General features: G+C 32.3%; 2 protein-coding genes across 7 annotated transcripts in view; one reads left to right on the plus strand and one right to left on the minus strand.

Annotated features, from left to right (window-relative positions):
• Window positions 1-24,712, minus strand: part of LOC127709698 (GPI inositol-deacylase-like) — a 283,867-nt gene that overhangs the window by 48,685 nt on the left and 210,470 nt on the right. The window lies entirely within an intron of this gene.
• Window positions 1,053-22,982, plus strand: LOC127709716 (uncharacterized). The gene is made up of 2 exons (XM_052215380.1): window positions 1,053-1,324; window positions 21,289-22,982. Exon 2 carries the CDS (start codon window positions 21,375-21,377, stop codon window positions 22,917-22,919), a length of 1,545 nt encoding a protein of 514 aa, XP_052071340.1. The 5' UTR covers window positions 1,053-1,324; window positions 21,289-21,374; the 3' UTR covers window positions 22,920-22,982.

Consider the following 24,712-nt stretch of genomic DNA (forward strand, 5'->3'; position numbering starts at 1 on the left):
TAAATAAAAAGTTTTTGTTGAAAATAAATGACTTCAATACTGTCTTTGTGTTTTATTTGTTCTTTGGTAAACATTTTCTGCAAATTCGTGTTGAAATTCTACTGTTTCCGGTTTGTGTATTGATTTTCATGGTCAGATGGTTTTCCTATAAACCCAAAAGAAGAGCCAAGAACCAAAAATGAAAAGGAGATAACAATGTACCAAATATGTGAAAGGATGTTTTCAGCGGAGTTATTGTGTCATTATTGTGATATCATGATATCAATTCAATGCTTATAAATCATATAATAATCAAAAAATAATTTTAAGATTCATTCCCAAAATCAAAATATTATTCATTATAGTGTCTCAGGTAAACAAAAATTACAAAATTGATTGACAAGCCAATATAATCCATTGATAACCCCAATTAAGAGACAAAGAGTTGTATTCACTAAAGGTGTGAAAACTATCAGTGATAGGTAAACAGATGACACTAATGAGTTGGAGTTAGTTATTTTAATATATTGATTAGCTTCACTTAATTTTTTTAATCCTTTAATCATCACAATATAATAAGAATTATGAAGTGTACATGCTCATTTAACACCGAGTTATGTATGCTGTGAAAAATATTTTCATCAAGTGTTGATTGACTTTAAATTTTTCAGGTTCATATTGGTTTATATTCGCTTTTCTCAAACAATAGGTTGTTAGTCATACCCTACAAAATCATTGATGCATTACGTAAACAACACATGGCTAATCTAACATTTGAACAGTGAACAAAACAAGAGAAATGAATACATCTTTATTATTAACAGCAATATAAATTATCATGATGAGCATCAACTAAATTCAAACCAAACAAACATTAATGCAGAAATGAATATTATTCCTGGATTTGCATTGGTTTTACCGGCGTTCAGTTACTGTCAGCTGAAAAAAATAATGCCCAAATTTTGTCCGACTTATACGAGGGTCAAGACTAAATCCTTAGAATTTGGAGCTGAAAAGGGACCCCGACTTATAGTAGGATCGACTATTAAGCGAGTATCTACGGTAGATAGAACACCACCTGATATATCAAGACCAATTAACAACAACTGCTTGATTGAATACTGAATATTAATAGGGTTTAACATGAACAGATTAACATATTTTAATCTGTGTTTATCCAGTGGTTCAATGACTGTGATTTAATTTTTTTCCGTTGTGGAAACATCAATATATTCAACGTAATGACTGACAAGGTTTTCAATTTCATTAAAAATGTGTACCTAGACTTTTACAAAAGAGATAACTCACAAATTTCTTAAAAGGACGGAATAAAGTTTGTACTGAGGTATGTATGAATTAAACAGCCTTTAGTTAAATGTTAAATTTAAATCTTATGATATTCTTTTGACTTGGTTAAATATATCATTACACTTTTTAAATGATTAATTGTGTTTATAAAACTGTAAAAAAATCTATGTTAAAATCTCAGCTAAGTAGGTTTTGTTTTTTTAAAATAATTCATTAAAGTACATATATATCTACCATTGTATAGAAGAATATTGACACATTATACAGTAGTTTTTTGACATACATATCATTTATCTTTTGAACACATTATAGTAAATAAACAGCTGCGCCATGAGCGCATGTAACGCCCGTCGTCATGTGTGTGAATTTTTATGCAATAATCATAAATAGTTTCTGACATACGGCGCGACATGCGAAAACCCCCCCTTTTTTTTACAAAAAACTCAATATCTCTAAAATAAAATTTTGAATCAAAACCAAAAAGTATACAGATCTTTAGATTAATATAACTAAGAAGTGTGTAAAATTTTAAGCAATAATCATAAATCGTTTTTGAGATACGGCGCAACATGTTAAAAACCCCCCTTTTTAAAAAAACCAACTCAATATCTCTAAAATAAAATATTGAATCAAAACCAAAAAGTATACAGATCTTTAGATTAATATAACTAAGAAGTGTGTAAAATTTTAAGTAATAACCATAAATCGTTTTTGAGATACGGCGCGACATGTGAAAAAACCCTCCACCTTTTTTTACAAAATACTCAATAACTCAAAAATAAAATTTTGAATCATCACCAAAAAGTATACAGATCTTTAGATTAATATAACTTAGAAGTGTATAAAATTTCAAGCAATAATCATAAATCATTTTTTGAGTTACTGCGCGACATGTGAAAAACCCCTCCCCCTTTTTTACAAAATACTCAATAACTCAAAAATAAACATGTGAAAATCCACACACCTGATTTAGTTACTAAGTCCTGTAACTCAAAAAGTTTTAATCTTATTTTCACCAAAAAGTATACAGATCGTTTGACCATCATAAGAAACAACTATGTTAAGTTTCATGAAATTTGAATAAGTCGTTCTTAAGTTACAGTGCGACATGTTTACGCCGGACAGACAGACGACATTTGTATACCATAATACGTCCCGTTAAAATTTTGACGGGCGTATAAAAATCCACGGAACCCTGTGTCTGGCCTGCCATTGTGTAAAAGTGTAATGTTGACAATAAAAAGTGAGTCCATAAATCAGTAAAATACAGAATTGAAAAAAAATCAAACTTTTTCTTTCCATGCTATTTCTTGATCTTGAAGATTAGCTTTTTTTTGTCCAAGTTTCATACTTTTACAATCCTTTAAGGTTAACAAATTTATCATGTCAAAAAAATTTAATCCCAGACTATCTGTAAATATGTTAACAGATCTACATAAATAGGGTGCAATAATTAATCCACCGTTCTTCCTCAGAACATTAGGTCCATGAAGGACCAAAACCTGTCAGGCTATGAATCATCTCTAGGCAATGTTAATTATGTGTTTAGGCATATCCTATATTTTATATGCTACATATTTTTTTCCCACTGATTCACATAGTTAATATGGCTTCCAATAGCAAAAAGTTCCATTTGGAGCTACAGTGTTTATAGACCTCTTATGTGGGTATATCATTACTGTATTACGTATCTGATCTTTTCCACTGACATAAGGACTCTAAGTAAAAGCCTAGTGGTAACCTGAACTTGGTGAGTATATGTAATACTTGCATTACAAACCAAAGGGTTGTGAACTTTTGAACTTTTTTTATCACTGATGATCAATATAATATATTACCCTTAATTTTTAAAAGGGAGTATTAAAGGCATAAATTATGCTTCATTAATTATAACACCCCCCTCCCGGAGAAAAGTATATAGTTTAGACTGGATATTTTGTGAAATCATAAGCCAAAAATCAAGACTGCATCATTACCATGTAATGTAAATTCATTTTTAGACTTGATATTTCGGCAAATCATAAGCCAAAACATCAAGACTGCATGACTACCATGTACTTTAATTTAAATGAAACACCCTATACCACAATGTAGAAGCCCAAATTTGGGTTATATCATTAGGTTAAATGTTTACCTTAACATGTAAATCAGTTGAATAAAGTTTACTATAACTAAGGAAAATTCCACTAGACTTTAACTGAAAGGAGAATTGATCCTGTAAAGATATCCACCAGATACAGAATAACTCTTATCCGCTGTATACCGGATAACCTTTATCCGTTGTATACCAGAAAACTTTAATCCCCTGGATACCGTGAAGGACCGACACTGGTCAGGCTATGAATCATCACCAGGTGCTGTTAATTATATGTTTTGGCATATCCTATAATTTATATGACTGAAAATAAATATTATCAAATTTTGCTCTGAATACTGTCTTTTGGTCATAAACAAGCTCCTGTCCAAATTTCATAAAATTCCATGACAGTTTGACAAAGTTATTGGTGTCTAATAAAAACTTTAACCTCAGACTGAGCCTAAATGTTGATGGCGCAGATGGAATCTAGGATCCCTATGTTTCGCTTTCGTGACATTAATGTTGCAGACATTAACAAAAATAAACAGGTCTTACACACTTCTAAACAAGTGAAACTACGAGCTACTGCTCACTGAAGATACCCCCAGCCAAATATGCATTTGTTGTTGAGTGATGAATCTGAAAACGCATCACACGGTATAGCTGACTTATATAAACCCTGAAACTAAATTTCAGAAATCCTTATGATGTAGTTCCTGAGAAAGATGCGACGAAAAATATTCATTTCATGGGACGGAAGGATGGATGGACGGACTGACGGACAGACAGAGGTAAAACAGTATACCCCCACTTTCTTAAAGCGGGGGTATTTTAAAGCGGGGCTATAATGACCTCTTATGCACTCAAGATTTATCTGGTCAGCAGTTATCTCAGTGTAACAAGAGACAAGAAATGAGCTGTAAAATTGACATCAATCCAGGTTTTCTTTATTTTGAAGGCACTATCAGGCTTCTTTGACCTGCCATGTTCTGTGCCTAATTTCCAATCTATCAAGGCCTATAACTCCTGAACAGTAAAAGTGAAAATTATTAATTTTGAATGTTACCTCCATTATGTCTTCAGTAACAACATATTATAATTTTAAAAGCATTAGTTGAACAGTTCATAAGTTATTGCACGAAAACAACATAAAGTGGCATTTTCCAATCTATCAAGGACCATAACTCCTGAACCAAACAGTTGAAAATCATCAGTCTTGATTTTTTTTTCATCAGTAACAGCAAATTAAAATTTGAAAATCATTGGTGGAGTACAGTAGTTCATAATCTATTGCATGGAAACTGTTGTCAGCCACCCATCATACTTCACCATTTTAATAACCAGATTTTTTCTTCAGAAAACCTGGATAAAAATCAAAGAAAGAGCTAAGCCATTCAAAATAAAAAACAACAAGAATGTGTCCATAGTACACGGATGCCCCACTTGCACTAACATTTTCTATGTTATAAGCAACAACATGTAAGAAACTGTACAAGAAATTAAAGAAAGCATACAAGGTCATACTAACATGAGTCAAGACTAACAAGAATGTGTCCATAGAACATGGATGCCCCACTTGCACTATCATTTTCTATGTTCAGTGGACTGTAAAATTGGGGTCAAAACTCTAATTTGGCATTAAATTTAGAATGATCATATCATAGGGAACATGTGTACTAAGTTTCAAGTTGATTGGACTTCAACTTCATCAAAAACTACCTTGACCAAAAACTTTAACCTGAAGCGGGACAGATGGATGAACGGACAAACGAACGAACGAACGGACGCACAGACTGTTAAATATAATGCCCCTCTTCTATCGTAGGTGGGGCATAAAAATGAAATTCATGAATACTAAGATAAAACAAACAAATTTTCATTGTTGGGTTCATGTCTCAATGTTGTATACCCTACATATCAATCTATTCATATACTCCAAAGAAACAAGGCTTGTGTTTCTTCTAGACTTAACTAATTCTCCTGCCATTTAAAAATATTTAAAAAAAAATTAAAATGGAGTATAAGTTTCATAACATTTGGTTGAAGCAATCTAAAGATAGAGAATGGAAACTAATTTTGGGATGTACGGACAAACGAACGGACAAGGGTAGCACCTTAATGCCCCCTCTGCCGCGGCAGGGGCATAAAAAACCTTCATTATATTAACTTGATTGTAGATGTAATCATGAACATGTCACAAGAAGTGGAAGTTGTCATTGAGGACATTGTAGAGATTTTTGGAACTTATGACATTTGCTGTCAATAAAGATGTTATTGAGGATTTTATAATGACTTTTTGAATAATGTTGTAATGGGACTTATCATTGGGGAAGTAATTTTGACTTTTAAAGAGTAATTAGTAATTGAACATATTGCAGTGACTCTTTGGAGTCATTGAGGACATTATAGTGATTTTTTGGAGTTGTTAATCAGGATGTTATATTGACTCTTGGAATCATCACTGAGGATTAAGCAGATTTTGAAGAGTTTTCTTTGAGGAGGTTATATTTACTTGTGTGAGTTGTCTCTAAAGACATTACAGTGACTTTTGGGAATGGTCATTGACAATATAATGACTTTTACTGTGCTTATTATCTTGAAGGCTTTGGCCTATCACAATACCAATTGCTCAAACAGTTTACCAAATTGCAGTTTGAATTCATCTCAACAAACTGATAAACTGGTACAAAAATTAGCAAATTGCTTCAGTGATAGGTTGTTAGTATGAAGTGATTGTAGTGAAATAAAAGTAATGCTTACCAACCAACTTCATTTACTGAACGTACATGTGTAAGTAATAGTTATCCCATGAGGACGCGGTGTATCAGTGTAAGATAATCGCGATGGCCGGAGGCCAGAGGGTGATCTTACACTGACACAACAAGTCCGAATGGGATAACTATTTTACATCCCAGCTGTTCTAGATTAGATACAAAAACATTTACGCTTCATAAAATTTAGTTTAGAACGCCACACAATCATTATAATATACTTTATATATTACTATATAGTATATACCCTTTATGAGCCCCGGACACAATGTTCAAATATGTTTAATTAACAGAGAGTTTGTATCCAGTCATCCATAGGGTTAAGTATCGTCGGTCTATATGCTAAAAGTCTTGAGTTCGAATCCCAGGATAGACACTGGATTTTTTCTGCATAAATTTTGATAGTAAGTCTTTTCCGTATAAATTATTCTAAGTTTTATTCTGGATATGACGTTCCCGCCAAAATGTTACAGAACAAAGGAAAGCATGCAAAACAAAGAAACTCAAGCTAGGGTGATCTGGTAGGGGTGATCCGGCTCAGATCACCCCTGGTAGAACAAAGGAGTTGGGATGTAATGAAAGTGAAATAAACTAATCACCTACTATAATATATTAGGCACTGGTTTAAAAAGGTCTGACTTTGACATGAAAAATTCTATCCTAATGACTTTTTATAAATAGTTAGTTCTTACAATTGTTTGGGAGAGTCAATAACTTATATATATAATTATTGCTTTGTTTTCTAACAGGAAATTATTGTGTAATTGAAAGTTGAATAATTTTTTCTATTACAATTACTGATCTGCTGGCATTAAAGGGAAATAATTTTTATTCACTCATTGTAAAATAAAATTATTCAAAGATACCAGGCTGATGATTTTGTATGCCAGACACAAGTTTTGTCTACAGAAGACTCATCAGTGAGGCTCGAATAAAACATTTGAAATGCCAAAGTAAGTAAGAAGTTGAAAAGCGTTGAGGAAACAAATTTCTAAAAGGTTTTGCCAAATACTCCTTATAGGAAATCTAATCCTTGGGGGTAGAAAATCCTTAGTATTTTGAACAATTCAAATTTTTGCAAAACCGTTAATTTATAATTTTGACCATATGAATGATAATTCATGTCAACATAGAATTACTGACTACTGGGCTGGTGATACCCTCTTAATTTACATAGGAATCTGTAAGATTTATACAACTTTGAATGTCACATAATATGTTTTTCAACAGCTTTTTTTTCAAAATTTTAATCATCTTAAAAATAGATTAATAGTTTAATAATCATGGAAATAATGTTTAGAACAAAATACTGATAAAATGTCAATATGAAGGAAGTTGACAGTTGACAGAACAAAATTTTGCTGATTATAATGAGAATTATTTCCCTTTATTATTAGCAGATTAGTAATTGCTTATAAAAAATATCCAAATTACAATTATGCAATAACTTCCTATTAGAAAACAAAGCAATAAATTATAAATCAACAAAACAATGTTTTGAACTACTGTAAATTCAGAAATTATTGCGAGGTTTTTATTATTGCGAAAAATGCGACAGTGTTGTAAACGCAATAATTTAAACTCGCATTTTGAAATATTATATTTGAATTAAACAGGATTTTTCTCAAAATCGTAAAAATTTAAATCGCATTTCAGTCTAAAATGATAAAATCGAAATAATAAATGCACGAAATAATTTCTGAAATTACAGTATTTATTTATAAAATTTATTTAGGATAGAAGTTTTCATGTCAAAGCTAGACCTTTTAAAGGGGCATTAGCTACGAGATATAAAAAAAAATAATTAAGATATGATTTTGTTTTGTTCAATCATTAATGAAATTGAAATAATAATTAGCTTTTTAGCAGCCAGTTTAGTTCAATTTTGTCAAAATAAGCTAAGAAACATCGCTGATGAATTATTCACCTCATTGAATTGTATTTATGTGACCTTCAATTTAACCCATTAGCTAGAGATTGGTTACGCATGTATTAGTTGTGTTCAGCCATTAAAAGGAAAAGAATGCAAACATTGAAAGTGAAACAAAGGTGAACCATTTCATTGACTGATTCAATTTACAAAAAAATCATTCATTTTTTAACCTATAACATGAAATCAAACAGACCTAGAAAAGTCCAATTGCACAAGGTTGTTAATTATCTATTTATATTTATGTTTATGTTTATTTTGGGTAATGTGACCTTCGGCAGTCTTCGGAGGTCATGTCAATGGTTAACAAGAAATGATTGTAACAGGATGCTGTTACGAAGTCTCCCAAACGAAGCTCCTATAATTCGTAATTCCCAGGGTCGCCTGACATTGGGCAAAGTCCAGTGCAAAATTGGTTAGGTCCAGTAAAGTTATATGCATTAGTGATGCCTGGGGACTAACCCTGTATATCATTCAAATCATCTTGGCATGACAAACCTGAATATATATGGTTTAGGGGTGGGGATCTCAACCATTTACAAGATACTAGAACATTGGGGTGGGTGGAACCCCCTGGGGACTGACCCTATACGTCATTCAAATGTTCGAGACATGACAAACAGGAATGTATATGGTTTAGGGGTGGGGATCTCGACCATTTACAAGATATTAGAACTTTCTCAAATGGCAGGGGGTCAGGATGACCTCTGGGGACTAACCCTGTATATCATTCAAACAATCTTCTCATGACAAACCAGAATATATATGGTTTAGGGGTGGGGATCTCGACCATTTACAAGATACTAGAACATTGGGGGTGGGGGGGAACCCCTGGGGACTGACCATATACATCATTCAAATGTTCGAGACATGACGAACAGGAATATATATGGTTTAGGGGTGGGGATCTCGACCATTTACAAGATATTAGAACTTTCTTAAATGGCAGGGGGTGAGGGTGACCCCTGGGGACTAACCCTGTATTTCATTTGATGTGCTTTACCATGACAAACCAGATTATATATGGTTTAGGGGTGGGGATCTCGACCATTTACAAGATATTAGACCTTTCTCAAATGGCAGGGGGTCAGGGATGACCCCTGGGGACTAACCCTGTATTTCATTTAATGTGCTTAATCATTTAAAACATTTTCAATTAAAAAGATTGTGTCTATCACAAACGGTTTTCAATTTATAATCATTTGAAAATTTAAAAAAATAAAATCCCATAGGGTTCTATAGTAAAACCCTCCTTTCTTTTTGCCCCTCAAAGTACCCCTTTATAAACCCCATTGCACAAACAAAACCCTGATTGGACCACTAGACATGTTAGTCTAACATATTGTGAAACCCTAAGTTAATCTGACAAGCGATTTTGGAGAACGGGTGCGGACAAGTTCAAATTTAAAAGCGGTGGAAGAGGAAGAAGAAGAAGAATAATAATAATAATAAGAACTGAGCAAAACCAATAAGTCTTCCCAAACTTTGTTTGGGAGACTTAATTAGATGGCATCTAGACTAAAATGTTCACAGAGGATGTTGCAGTCATTTTTGCAAGCTGCTATATATTGTTATTGAGATTAAATTATATTTTCGCTTGTGTGTTGTCACTGAAAAGCTGCAGTGACTTTGCGCAGTTGTCTTTGAGAATAATATATTGACTTTTGGAAGTTGTCACTGAAGATGTTGTAGTGACTTTTGAGAGCTGTAATTGAAAAGGTTCTATTAACCTTTGAGAGTTGTCACTAAGGCTGTTCTAAGTGACTCTTTGCATGACATTAAGGATGATACATTGACTTTTGGAACTCCGACCAATGAAAGTTACAGTGACCTTTCAGAGTTTTCTATGAAGAATACTGACTTATGTGAGTTGTCTCTCAAGACATTGCAGTAAATTTTGGGACTGTCATTGAGAACATGACGACTTTCAAGAGTTGTTGCTTAAAACATTGGAAGGTGCAATGATGGTGCTCAGATATTGACTTTTGGGAGTGTTCACCAAGGATGTTGCAGTTACTTTTGGTAGCTGTCATTCAAGACATATTGCCTTCTACAAGTTTTGAGTTTCCATTGATTGAATTACAGTCTTATTTGAGTTGTCAATGAAAAAAATGCAGTGAATTTTGGAAATTGTCTCTGAAGATGTTGTAGTGATTTTTGAGAGCTGTCATTGCGGATGTTCTATTTACTTTTGAGTTTTTGGACTTGTCACTAAATATATTGCAATGACTTTTGTAGTGTCCAGCAGCATTTTTGTGCTATCTCCAATTAACTTGGACTTTGATGTTTTTTGTTGAGCATTCTTTTTTGTCAATTTTTGAACAAACATTGTGCGCTATCTTAAAATGGGGGAAAATCTAGGCAAGAAATTTTAACAGTACTATATTTGCTTTTATATATATATGTTTCTCTCATCTAGTAATTTCCGACTGACCAGTATAAGAAGAAAGACAATAAAATCTCTATACAAATATATTTTCAATTGTTAAACAATGGTACTTAATATATAAAGCAGTGCTTGCTAATCTATATCAAAATATTACATGTACTTAATTGTAATATGCTCAGGATATAAAGACATTTTAAACCTTTTGATCTTTATAAATAAACATGCATTGATAAATCATATTTAAACAATTATACTGGTCCTGTATAATAAACATTGTATCCTTAGGGGGTATTTTCTTTATTCTAAAGTACTCAATACATTTAAAAAACTGTAACGGAAATTTGTTTAAAACATTCATACCCAGTTATGTTATCAATTTACAGATAATCTCAAAATAATATCAAGGTCATACTTCTTTTAGAAAATCGATAAACTTTGAAAATCATTCATATTTATAGTCCCTTTAATTCAAGGTATCAGGTACATGTTAAACATTAATAACAGTAAGCAATTTTTCTATACCTGTTTCCTTTGGATTCTTTCTCACTGACGGAAATTATCCCATATCTCCTTATTATCAATGAAACTTTTTAAATGATTTATGAAAATGATTCTCCATTTGTCCTTAGTATAATATGACAGATACCCTATCATTTAAAATCTTTTAATATACATATATATACCGACAATACAGTATGAGTTTTTCTCACTGTTGAAGGCCATACAGTTGCCTATATTTGCTTACATCCACTTCATTTGAACTTTGGTGGATAGTTGTCTCATTGGCAATCATACGACATCTCCTCATTTTCATATGTATCCCCCATTTGTCAATAATTTTTGGCAAATGATTAAGATAAGCTTAATACTGAAAAATCTTGATAAAAAGAACAGTAGGAATGATATAAAAGTAATTACATGATTAGTCTCCCATCTAAAGATTTCAGTGGGAGGTATATAACTAATTACATGATGAGTCTCCTATATAGATTAGTAGTAGCAGTTTAGATATGCTGCCCTCTATTAACTATCCATATTTTTCACCAGACAGGAAAGATCAATAATTTAAATATCATACAACTGCCCAAAATTTTGCATCATAATTCCATTAAACCATATAAATGGACCTGTACTCAAAAAAGACTTGCTTTTTCGTTTCTGTTGATGTTTTGCATGTACATTAACTCATTCAGAAATTAATGTGTGCAATTTATTATTGTGAATCCTTGACCACAAAATTCATAATCTTATTACATTTGTAATGGGATTGAAAAATGTTTATGAAGGAAATTCACTCCTGAAATTATAAATGGGAGTTTTTATTATTGCGAACCTGACACTGTCACATTTTTTGCATTAATAAAAACATTGCAATAATTACTGAATTTCCAGTATTCAGAAGTTTCAAATTTTCACTCCTCAGCAGCTTAAATTTCTTCAATTTCATTATTGATGAAGGAAGTAAAGACCTGACACATGCCCTGTATGACTCCAATTCATTGCCTGAATCTTGAAGTACATTCAAAAGATTTCCTATATCTTTTTTAAATTGTGGCACCTGCAAATAACTGGGAACCTTTTGAACTTATCAGACTTTGTAATTTCACGAAATGCATTCGGAGCCATCAGCACATGCTACAATATTTAAATTTTCGATTTTTCCTTACTTGTAGAAAATATGGATAATGGGGCAACATATCTAAACTACTGTTATTGTAATATTGTATGGATAAGAGCCAGAATACATTAGATGAGTATAATAAGTTAAATATAAAAGTATATTTACTTAAAAAAAAATTTAACTCTCCCCCTCCCAAAAAAATAAAATTGAAAAGAAAACAAGGGGTCAATGCTTAAAAGCGCTTGTAGTTTTTTTTTGCGGAATAAAAAAATCAGCTATCACAAAAATCTTGATGTAAAAACACAATAAGCCTGATTACAATACGTTAATTTTACACCCTTGTTAATTCCCTCATTTTTTTCATCAAGTCTAAATGTATAAAATATACATGTCTAACAAAAGTATTTATCTGAATATAGGCATATTTTTGTAACCATTTATAAAACAATCTAAATTCTGGTCACAAAGACAAATATTGATCTTCAAGTAAAATTTCAAGTAAAGTAACTAAACCACTTAAATATTGATCAAATTTAAATTACTTCAACAATAATCTACATTGTCCTTTAATGGAAGTATGATGCATGATATTAAATTGTGTTAGGGTAAATCTTTCTTTCGCAGATGTACTTTAAATATGACCATGTTAAATCTGGTCTCAAAACAACAAAGTGCAAATAACAATCTAACAATACAAAAAACATACTAAATAGTTCAGACTAACTTTTTGGAATATTTTATGCAACAAATCCTAATATGCCATTTATGATTGGTTTAAAAAAAACAATTTGTAAGGGGTTCCGTGGAACCCAGTGTCTTGCCTGCAATTGTGTTGTCAGTGTAAAAGTGTAATGTTAACTTAAAAAGTAAGTCCATTTATCAGTAAAATACAGAATTTAAAAAAAAATCAAAATTTTTCATTAGATGCTATTTTATGGTCTTGAAGATTAGCTTCTGCCCAGGTTTCAAAACAATCCATGAAGGTTTACAAATTTGTCATGTCAAAAAAAGTTTAATCCCAGACAGTCTGTAAATGTTAACTGTAAAAAACTAAGTCCATCTATCAGAAAAATATTGAAAATGAAAAAAAATATATTTTCAAAAGTTTGCTTCAGACATTATCTCTCAATCATATAAAAGCTTCTGCCAAAGTATCATAAAATTCTATGAAGGTTTGATAAAGTAATTGATGTGTTCAAATTTCAACACCAGACTGTATCTATTTGTTAAATGTAAAAAAAAGTCCATTTATCAGTTAAATACGGAAAAATGAAAATAAATATTTTCAAAATTTTGCTCTAAATACTGTATTTTGGTCATAACTAGGCTTCTGTCCAAACTTCATGAACTCCATGAAGGTTTGACAAAGTTATTGATAACTGAAAAACATTAACCTCGGACTGTATCTACTTGTTAACTGTTAAAAAAATGTGCTTCGCTGACTGCAGCTGGAAATGACCGCAGAGGTCCAACCCTGAACAGTTGGGGCAAAAATGGACACAATATTCAAGCTTGATACAGGTCTGAATTTGGATTGTAATTAAATATTTGACACATTATAGGTTTCTGACACAGAATAAATGTAGTCAAAGAACTTGAAATTGGTTATATGATTTGAATTTATATTCAATTGAAGATTTCTTGCTGTTGTGCAATACACTGTTCTGTTGCACAATACTTAGTAAATCTGTTTTCAGACTATATACACAGAATAAGCAAAATAAATTGTGACCCCAATTTTTTGTTTGGAAAATTGATAATTTCTTAAATCTTGAGGAAAAAAAATTGATCCCCCCCCCCTCTAAAAAAATAATATTTGAAGAAATTTTCTTTTTCTAAAATGTGGTACAATTTAAGAGACATCCATACACTTAAATCTTTTATATATTCAGAACCTATTTTATGAAATAACTTACCAATATCCCTGAAAAAATCAACCTCAAGTACATGCTCATTCAAAAGTTCAAAAAAGATTTAAAAAAAATACTTGTTGGAACATTAAGAAGCTGTGTAATTTTATATGCATAATAATTTTCACACACTTACTTGAACTTTATAAATATTGTTGAGGTGATTTGAATGATGCCAATACTATATGAATTCATAATTTTTACCTGTTATGAAAATTGTATGTTCGATTTTTCTTATATGTGTGTGATTGTTTGATTATTTTGTAATTTGTTTGTTTGTTATATTTCAATGCATTTCATGAGGGCCTCACGGAAGATTAGTGTTATAGCTAACTGTGTAACCCTCTTTAAATAAAGAATTATTATTATTATTATAAACACAAGTTATTGTCTGAAAACTAGAAAAATGCTTTTTTTTGTGGTCATATAAAAAAATAAGTCCATTTATCAGTAAAATATGGAAAGATTGAAAATATATATTTTCAAAATTTTGCTCTGGATACTGTATTTGGTCATAAACAAGCTTCTGTCCAAATTTCATAAAATTCCATGAAGTTTTGACACAGTTATTGATGTCTAAAAAAGACTTTAACCACAGACTGAACCTAAATATTGACGCAGACGACACCACAGCCAACAGAATCTAGGATTGCTATGTCTCGCTTTCACGACATAAATGTTGCAGGCTCGATAAAAATTTGAAAAGGTTTCCGCAAAACCCTATGTCTCTAAAATACAGAATTAAAAAAAAGTACTGAAAAATGAAAGAAATATATTTTTTGCTTCAGACATGATCTCTTAATCATAAAAAAGCTTCTGCCAAAGTTTCATAAAATTCTATTAAGGTTTGACAAATTAAATGATGTATAACAATCTTAAACCCCAGAATGTATCTACTTGTTAACTGCAAAAAACTAAGTTCATTTATCAGTATAATATGGAACAAGGAATGAGCTATCAAATTGACAGAAAACTAAGTTTTCTGTATTTTAAAGGCCCTTTCAGGCTTGTTTAACCTGCCACATGCCTATTTTCCAATCTATCAAGGACCATAACTCCTGAAAATCGTCAATATCAAACTTAACTATGACCTATAATGGTTTACTTTTATAAATTTTGACTTGGATGGAGAGTTGTTTCATTGGCACTCATACTACATCTTCTTATATCTATTGACCTCCATTTTGTCATCAGTAACAACATATCATTATTTGAAAACCAATGGTATAAGGGTTCATAAGTTATTGCACTGAAACTACATTGTGCCATTTTCCAATATATCAAGGACCACAACTCCTGAATGGTAAAAGTGAAAATCGTTAATATCACACTTGACCTCTATTTCATCATCAGTAATAACATATTATAATTTGAAAATTATTGGTAGATGGGTTCACAAGTTATTGCAGGGAAACAACATACAGTGAAATTTTACAATATATCAAAGACCATAACTTTTTTCTATACATAAGAACTTTTTGATCAATAGCATTGTTCTTTACATAAGAACTTTTTGATCAATAGCATTGTTCTTTACATAAGAACTTTTTGATCAATAGCATTGTTCTTTACATAAGAACTTTTTGATCAATAGCATTGTTCTTTACATAAGAACTTTTTGATCAATAGCATTGTTCTTTACATAAGAACTTTTTGATCAATAGCATTGTTCTTTACATAAGAACTTTTTGATCAATAGAATTGTTCCTTTCACCAAGGAAATCATGATAGGAAACACAAGCCATTAAATATCCCATCACATGGAGATATATACTTCAAATGCAAGTGTTGTTGGAATGTTAGTACATAAAAATGAATAGCATGGAGAAAATTGAATCACTTTTTTTTTCATTTAATTTAGTTCTCAATTAACCTTCACTGTCAATTTCTTGATGTAAGTGAAGATGCACAAGTGATGTAATTGTAGTCTGCAATCAAAACAAGTGAAACTGCGAGCTCACTGATGATACCCCCGCCAAATATTTCGGTAAACAGGAAGTTGTTGAGTGATGAATTTGAAAACGCATCACCCGGTATAGCTGACTTATATAAACCCTGAAACCAAATTTCAGAAATCCTTATGATGTAGTTCCTGAGAAAAATGTGACGAAAAATATTCCGGACGGACAAACAGAGGTAAAACAGTATACCCCCACTTTTTTAAAGCGGTATAATAATTATTACCAAACTTTGAATAATGCAAGAAGAGGACATCATCTTTATGGCAGAACATGAGGTTAAAGGATAATGCTTCTTTTAAAGAGAAGGCCCTGTTCCTTTTATTCCATCTATCGAGATTAAAAGGAGCATGAAGTAATGTAGAAAAATGGTTTAACAACAACACTGAAGTTTTTGTCAAATACCACATCAACCATGAATGTTACACATTTGTAATACATCTGTCAGACTAATAGTCTGTTAGACTTTTCAACTGTTGGATTAATGGGGAGTCTGACCAATAGAGTGCCAGACTAATGGGGTGTTGGACCAATGGAGTAGTTGGTCTAATGGGGGTGCTGGAACATCCAAGCAAGTGCACCCCAACATATGCCATTTTTACATTCACTGATTGATTACACAAAACAGGTACTTTCTTCTCACTTCCTGTCTGCCTACCCAAATATTTACAATACTATAAGCCTTGTTGTAAGCCACAAATGTTCCAGCGCTTTAGTGTAGTGGTTCAATTTAAGATACCAAAGTGACAAACTGACAATGCCATGGCAAAAAACCTTAATGTTTGGAGTTGGATTGATTAAGGCTGGAGTTGTAACACCTATTTTGTCTTCCAACCATAAAGTAAAAGGAGGACCAATCTATCCCAAAAATAAATTGAAACAAGTGAATCTGTGAGCTACTGCTCACTAATGATACCCCCGGCCCCGCTAAAAGTATAAGGTAAACAAGAAGTTGTTGAGTGATGAATCTGAAAACGATCACACAGTATAGCTGACTCATATAAACCCTGAAACCAAATTTCAGAAATCCTTGTAATGAAGTTCCTGAGAAAGATGCAATGAAAAATATTCATGGGACGGATGGATGGACTGACGGATGGAAGGATGGATGGACGGACGGATGGATGGAAGGAGGGATGGACAGACAGAGGTTAAACAGTATACCCCCACTTTTTTAAAGCGGGGGTATAATTAAAAGCGGGAGTATAAAAAAACAGTATACCCCCACTTTTTTAAAGCGGGGGTATAATAATCATAATTAAGAAATAAAAACAGAGTGTGTTCTTGGTACACCAATGCCCCGCCTATATAATGAAGCAGGAGTAGCACTGTTTATTTCTAAGGAAAGGGTTTGGATGTATGTAAAGACAAATTTCTATAGATTCAGGTTGTAAGCAGTTAATGAAACAAACCATATTCTGTATATATGCTCCTGTCCCAAGTCAGGTGCCTTTAATTCAGTGGTTTTTGTTTGTTGCTGGTGGAGAGCTGTCTCATTGGTAATCATACCACATCTTTTTATTTCATATACACATCAGCCATCCTCTTTAATCTGTTATGGATGATATAGAAACCACCAGTTGAGGAATAATTCCAGAATGACAAATGTGAAATCAGTCAAATTAGAACTTAACCTGTGTTCAGTAAGCCAACAAAATATTCCCAACTTTCAAATAATCAAAAGTTATCATCAAGAAACCAAAAGTTTGGCTTTTCATTTATTAATGATCATTATACATTCTTGAACAACAAAAGTGAAAGCAGTCATATATTCAATCTAAATCTATTTTTATTGGCCTCTAACAACATTTCAAACTTTCAAATGATTTGGTGGAGGTCTAATCAATTGTCAGGAAAATGAACATTTTGCTATTTTCAGCTTTATCAATGGGCATAACTCTAGAAAGGCAAAGTGGATTTGGTCAAATGGGAACTAGATCTGTCTTAAAGGGTCCCTAACAATATTTCCAAATTTCAAATTATTTCATGAAGGTTCCTTTCGAATTATCACCCTGAAACCATATTTAGCTATTATCCACAGTATCAAGGGCCATAGTAACTCTGCCTGGCAAAATAAAAGTGAAAATTTAAGAATTCGAACAGAATCAGTATTCAGCTAGAAGTTGTTCTGAACAATATTTCCAAATTCAAAATGATATTATGGAAGCTTACTGAAGTAACAATACATAGCCCTGAAAGACAAACATGAAATTTGTAATGGTCCCTGAAAACCTTACCAAATTTCTAATAATTTGGTGGAGGATTACTCAATCATACCATAAAAAGCAAAATAGAATTTGTAATGGTCCCTAAAACCATATAAAAATGTCTAATGATTTAGTGGAGGCTTAATCAAGTGAGCATTGGGAAAACCAATTTTTTTAATAAATGTACCTATTATATGTGCAGGCTTAACACTAAATGTATATGTTGTCTTACAGCTGGGGCATTAATTATTATGTTGAAAGACTGGTACTTCCAAGGGCTGCAAATCTTTTCTCTATTTGTACACTTAAATACTATAAATGAGGAAATTTCAATAGTGACAGAACAATGAATGACTGACATCATCAAATAGTCAATACAATGCTTTTTGTCCATTATGTTGACAGTGATAACAGATGATATCATTATATAATACAAACTGTAGAAGATTATAATTAAACTTTTGTCTTGTTGTAAACTTAATATATACCTAAGTTTAAAAATTTATTCTGTTTTAACAGCGGTGATAAATAGTGATAATTGTGGTCACAAAAGAACAAACAGTTTACTATTACACATTAATTTACGATAAATATCTCCATACTAGAAACATTTATTTGGAATCTGACAATCCTTTTATTAGAACAGCTCTTGGAGACTATTTGATTATTGTATTTCTGTTAATCTTGCATTGATTATAATTTTTACTGTTTAAATTTTATAAAGACTAAAATTTACACTATAAATATCACTGTCTTAGGTTAGGAGAGGGTTGAGTGCTCACATACATGTTTAACCCTGCCACCTTCTTTATGTTCCTGTCCAAAACCAGGAGTCTGTTATTCAGTGCTAGTTATTTGTTCATGTCTGTCATATTTGTTTTTCGTAAATTGTATTTTATAAATTAAGCCTTATGTTTTCTTGTCTGTTTTGTTACTTGATGTTCTTCTTTGTCCATCAGCGTCCGTTAACTTTTACAAAAATCTTCTCCTCTGAAACTACTGGGCCAATTGGAACCAAACTTGGCCACAATCATCATTAGAATATCTAGTTTAAAAATGTGTCTGATGATCTTGCCTCTCAACCATTTTGAAAACCCCAATAGAGAAAATCTGACAGGTGCAGAAATCTACCTACTGTCCAATCACACCAAAACTGCCAGATGACTTCTATCAACTCTTTATAGGAGTTAGTGCCCTTAAATGACAATTTTTATAATTTTTTTGCATTTTGTCTTTTATCTTGAAAACTTAACAGATAGATGGAAACTTTAAAAGCAAAAATGATCAGCAAGACTAGATCTGTAGAAAGGTTCAGCATAGATGAAATTGTCCATTGTCTTCTTATAGGAGTTTTAACCCGTAAATGGCAATTTAAACCCATATTTGTGTTTTGGCCAAAATCTAAAAAAGATAGAAAGAGACTGTAACAAAAACTCAGTTTTTACCATAATTTTGACTCTAGAAATCAATTTGGAATATCTGCTAAACTTATTTATCAATGTTTCCATGGTACCCACACACAGGCAATTGTCTCTGAAATAAAATGACCTATATACTTTAATATAACACAAGGTACCTAACTCGTATTTTTGAGAAATGACACCGGTCGCAAACTTCCATTATATTTCGATTCTGCGGTTGTCTATCTTACTGAAAACTGTTATGTTTCAATTTGACATTAAATAATCTACAAAGTGTAGTATAATATACCTATTTCTGTTGTTGGAATCATTTGTAGCAGGCCTTCCTAGTAGGTCTACTACTTATTTCGTCTTCTCAAAGCTAAATGGCAATGTTAATCTTGCAGTGAATGTTAAACAAGTGAAACTGCAAGCTACTGCTCACTAATGATACCCCCGCCCAAATATTTCGGTAAACAGGAAGTTGTTGAGTGATGAATCTGAAAACGCATCACACTGTATAGCTGACTTATATAAACCCTGAAACCAAATTTCAGAAATCCTTGTAATGTAGTTCCTGAGAAAAAAGTGACGAAAATTTTCAATTTGGCTATCATGTGTAAAATGATACAAATGTTCGGTAAACAGGAAGTTGTTGAGTGATGAATCTGAAAACGCATCACACGGTATAGCTGACTTATATAAACCCTGAAACCAAATTTCAGAAATCCTTGTATTGTAGTTTCTGAGAAAGATGCGACGAAAAATATTCATGGGACGGAAGGACAGACTGACGGATGGACAGACAGAGGTAAAACAGTATACCCCCACTTTTTTAAAGCGGGGGTATAATTATAAAAGCATTTCTCAAAAACCTGTCAGTTTTTTTCTAAATAGAACTTATCATCCAGATAGTAAATTTGTAAAAGATACTGTGATTAATATCTAATAAGTGTTATTTGATGTTTGTCTAATGAGTAAAGAGTTTCTATTTTTTAACTCAAATTTTCCCATTCCATCAATGTCATTCAGACTCTCTGACCGTTCTATATATATAAAATTGACATAACTCCAAAAACATTTATTTTTAGCAATAAGATTGACCAATTGGAAACCGATATATATATAATTAATCCTTCACTGGGAGATCAACATTGGCATTTGGCTGTGAGAAGAAGAAATAATTTACCGTTGACCTACTTGGAAGGCCTTCTTTGAATAATTTTGACAACAGAAATAGGTGTGTTATACACCATTTTGTAGATAATTTAATGTCAAATTATGACATAAGAAGTTTCAGTAAGACAGACAACAATAGAATCGAAATATAATTAATGGAAGTTCGCAAATGATTGTAATTTCTCAAAAATATGAGTAAGGTACCTATTGTCATATTAAAGTATATAAGTATCTTTTTTTCAGAGACAAGTGCCGGTGTACCTACAGCCATTTTGAAAATTTCAGATTGCTCATTTTCACATCACAGATATCAATTCTGTAAAAGTTTCATTTCTACACACAACAGGTAACATTTCTGTAAAGTTTCATTCATTTAAATTTGGTGCACTTTTTTATGTTTCACATTTTAGCTGTTTCGATGGTAATGGCAGCCATTTAGAAAAGTGAGGTGCCCAATAATGGATAGATATGGTGGATCTTGTCATGTATATACCCAATGTAAATTCATAAAGACAATATAAAGAAGTAAATACTAATATAAGCTAATTTACATTTTCAGACAGTCATCTTTCCCAAAATATTGAAGAAAATGCAAAGACAATATGGAGAAATAAATGAAATATATTATTAAAGTTCTCAATCAAAATGGACAAAAAGGCACTTTCTTACCACACCAAAGTTCAAGATTGGACTCAACTATATCGACTTACTGCTGATGGAAAGATCTATAAAGATACTAAAGAGATTACATACTTATCACCACAGAAAATACAGGAAATTGATTCATGGCGAAACAATGTTTACAAAAAATTGACGAAAAATAAATCTGCTGGCAAACAATTAAATATCCAGACATTCTCATCATCAAAACAAAAAAGCTATGGATCTTCTCAGGTGAAATGTAAAAGTGCAATTAATCTAAAACACAACAAAGACACTGATGTGTTTTCTGTGTCAAACCATTTAGCAGAAACTTCATTACATTATTCCGCTATGAGGAAAGATATTTACAATGCAAACAAAAAGCAATCAATACCACAATCAACAAAATCTATTTTAAATGGAACTGCTACTGAAGTATCTAAAAAATTTGACAAAGCTATTCAATTCAAAAACAGTGTTGATAGGAAAAGCAGTAGTCAAGGTAGCGACAATAAACTTGAGGAAGATGTCATATCTGACAGCATTTCTGACAGTATAAGTCTGGCTTCTACAAGGAAAATGACTGAATGTGGTAAAGTTATACAGGTGAAAGATAAAATGATGATCTCAGTTCGATCAGTGTCCAATAATTTGTTGAATGTTATTTCCATAGATGATTGTAAGATGGCATTAGCGAAGAATTCTTTTGTTTATACTGCAGAAAGAACTAAATCACAAACGAGTGAATATAAAGCAGAAAGTAGTGCAGCTAACTCTACTGATATGCAGAAACCAGGAAAGAGATCAATGACTGCCGAAAGTAGAAAAACGTCTTCATATTATACATCAACAATGCCATCTGGAATTTCTGGCCGAGAATCCAAACCAGATAGAAAAGCAAGAGTAACAAAAGCTATTGACACAATGGTCAACGATAGGAAAGTGATGAACACTATGGATAGAAATTTTGATGCTAGGATAGCTCCAGCTGGTAGGTTAATTCTAAACAAAAATGAAGGAGGATACATGTTTAAACGACTTCATAGTGCCCTTCGGAAACATGTAGACAATATTCTGTCTGTTCAGGCTCACCGCAGGCTTCCTAAACAATTAAGTGGAATGGAAGACCAATTTTCTTCTTATATTCAACAAATTGCCAGTTCTATACAGACAGATGATCAAATTCCTGATCCAAGTGCATTCAATAAGGATTTTCAACATTTGAGTTCAAATAAAAAAGAATTAAAAGGAAAATTGACAATATTTGAAGAGGAAGAAGACATTGTCAAAGATGAGAATGTGCCTAAAAGGCAAGTTTCTTTTAACAAACAGCTTAACGAAAAGGTAGAGCAGACAGGGAAGGACAATGATGTGGTTTGTTTTGGCCACAGCCAAGCATCTAACCAGTTATATATAGATTCAGTCAAATGTCATTTGACAGCAGAAAATGTAACTCTACAAGATAAACTGAGTGCAAACTGTGGTAGTTCTAGTAGTGAGAGTTTATCTTCATCTGTTTCAATACATAATTTATCAGAAAAATGTTGAAGATCATCAAGAGTCATTATTAATTATTAACTTAATTTGCATTAAATTACGCTACAAGATTTATTTATAGTGTTGGATTTTTTTTTCATTGCTTAAAAGAGAAGCGAAGGATACCAAGTCAAAAATAAAACTGACGCCATGGCTAAAAAAGAAAAAAGACAAACAGACAAACTACAGTATAGAAAACCAAAGACTGAGCAACACTTACCCCACCAAAAACTGGGGCTGATCTCAGGTGCTTCTGAAGGGTAAGCAGAACCTGCTTCACATGTGGCACACATTGTGTTGCTTATGCAAGTATAAACTCGGTGATATGTCTAATTAACATTTTTTCCACTCAAGAGACAGTATTTAAAAAACAAAATACCAGCTGTTGAAAAGAAGAAGACCAAGGTAATCAAATCTATTCCTGCAAATCTTTAATAAGAATATAAAATGGTATATTATTGTATGGTACCGCTGTTTGATTTCTAGAAATATGGGGAGATTTATTTCAGGTACTACTGTTCTGGTTCTAGAAAGTTGGGATGATTCAATTTGAAGTGCAATAAACTATTTTTGGAAGAAACTTGCAAACAAATGGGATATAAATTAAGCTAAAGAAGGTGTAAGTAGCAACCCTTTCATGAACTCTCTGAAGGGTCTGCATTTGACCTATTGTAAGTAATTTCTGCTACTGCCTGACATACCTTCTTTGTCAATTGTCAATCTAAATATGAGGCCCTTATCAACTTATTTTTAAAAACCCTACCTAATAAAAGAACCTTTGTGAACAGGCTTACATACCCCCATGCCCCTACATTGTCACTGGGCAAACAAAATCTCACCAGATACCTAAGTTCAAAGACTCATAACTCCTATAAAAGTCAAATGATAAAAATACTTGTGGATATGCACATCTTCATATTATGTCCTCATTAACTACAAAGTTTCATAAAATTCTGTTGTGTTGTTTCAGAGGAGTTGCGATGACAGGGCTTAAATTAACATATTGTTTGTTTGCAGCTTACCGACCGACGTTCGAAAATCCGCCAGACTGTGAAAATTTTATTGCTTTTAATTTGAAGAAATTATTTTTATTTTTCTATTGACGCCAGCCGGAACTTCTGGTCGTTTCCGGAATTGATTTAAAGTCTGGGTCGATTACACGTTTCAAGTTCGGTTTTTCTTACCTTCTTGTCAAGCGTACATGGGACCGTTTAATAATAAAGCATATGGAGATTGTTTACAGGTATCGATGAAGACATGGAGGAGTACTTTGCGCTGTCGTTTTCTGTCAATTTTAAAACAAATAACAACCAAAAAAGTTTAATAGTAAACTGTTTATACAGATTCAGACAGATATCATTGACGATTTGAGAACGCATGATGCAGCGGATATTCATAAAACAGACACGATAACCGTTTCCATCTCAAACAGATCGGGTACAGAATCTCTTGAGCCTGACTTTATGGAACCAATATCAGTGGTTAAACAATTTGACAGCAGCCTGAAGTATGCCATAGTTTCTATAAAACGTTGTGAAGACAACAAGGATGAAACCACTTCTCCATGACTTCATGGATACCTGTAAACACGCCAGGAAGGGTGCATTTGAAATTTATAATCGATAGACAATGCCAAATCTATAAGAAGCCTCAGAAACTACACAAAGATGTAAAGAAAATGAATGGTTGGCTTGTAAAAATAAATATACTTTCTCTATGTTAAATCTATCTTCTATTGCAATGAGTATGCTCCTTTAGCCAGTTTAGGATAAGGGGAGCTACCCCACTCATTGCAATTCTTCTCC

Source organism: Mytilus californianus, unplaced genomic scaffold, assembly GCF_021869535.1.
Source record: "Mytilus californianus isolate M0D057914Y unplaced genomic scaffold, xbMytCali1.0.p SCAF_7, whole genome shotgun sequence".
In the NCBI taxonomy this organism is placed as follows: domain Eukaryota; kingdom Metazoa; phylum Mollusca; class Bivalvia; order Mytilida; family Mytilidae; genus Mytilus; species Mytilus californianus.

What these genes read in the sequence shown, in the direction of transcription:
- LOC127709716 (XM_052215380.1), top strand. Translation starts at nt 21,375, where the DNA reads ATGGACAAAAAGGCACTTTCTTACCACACCAAAGTTCAAGATTGGACT.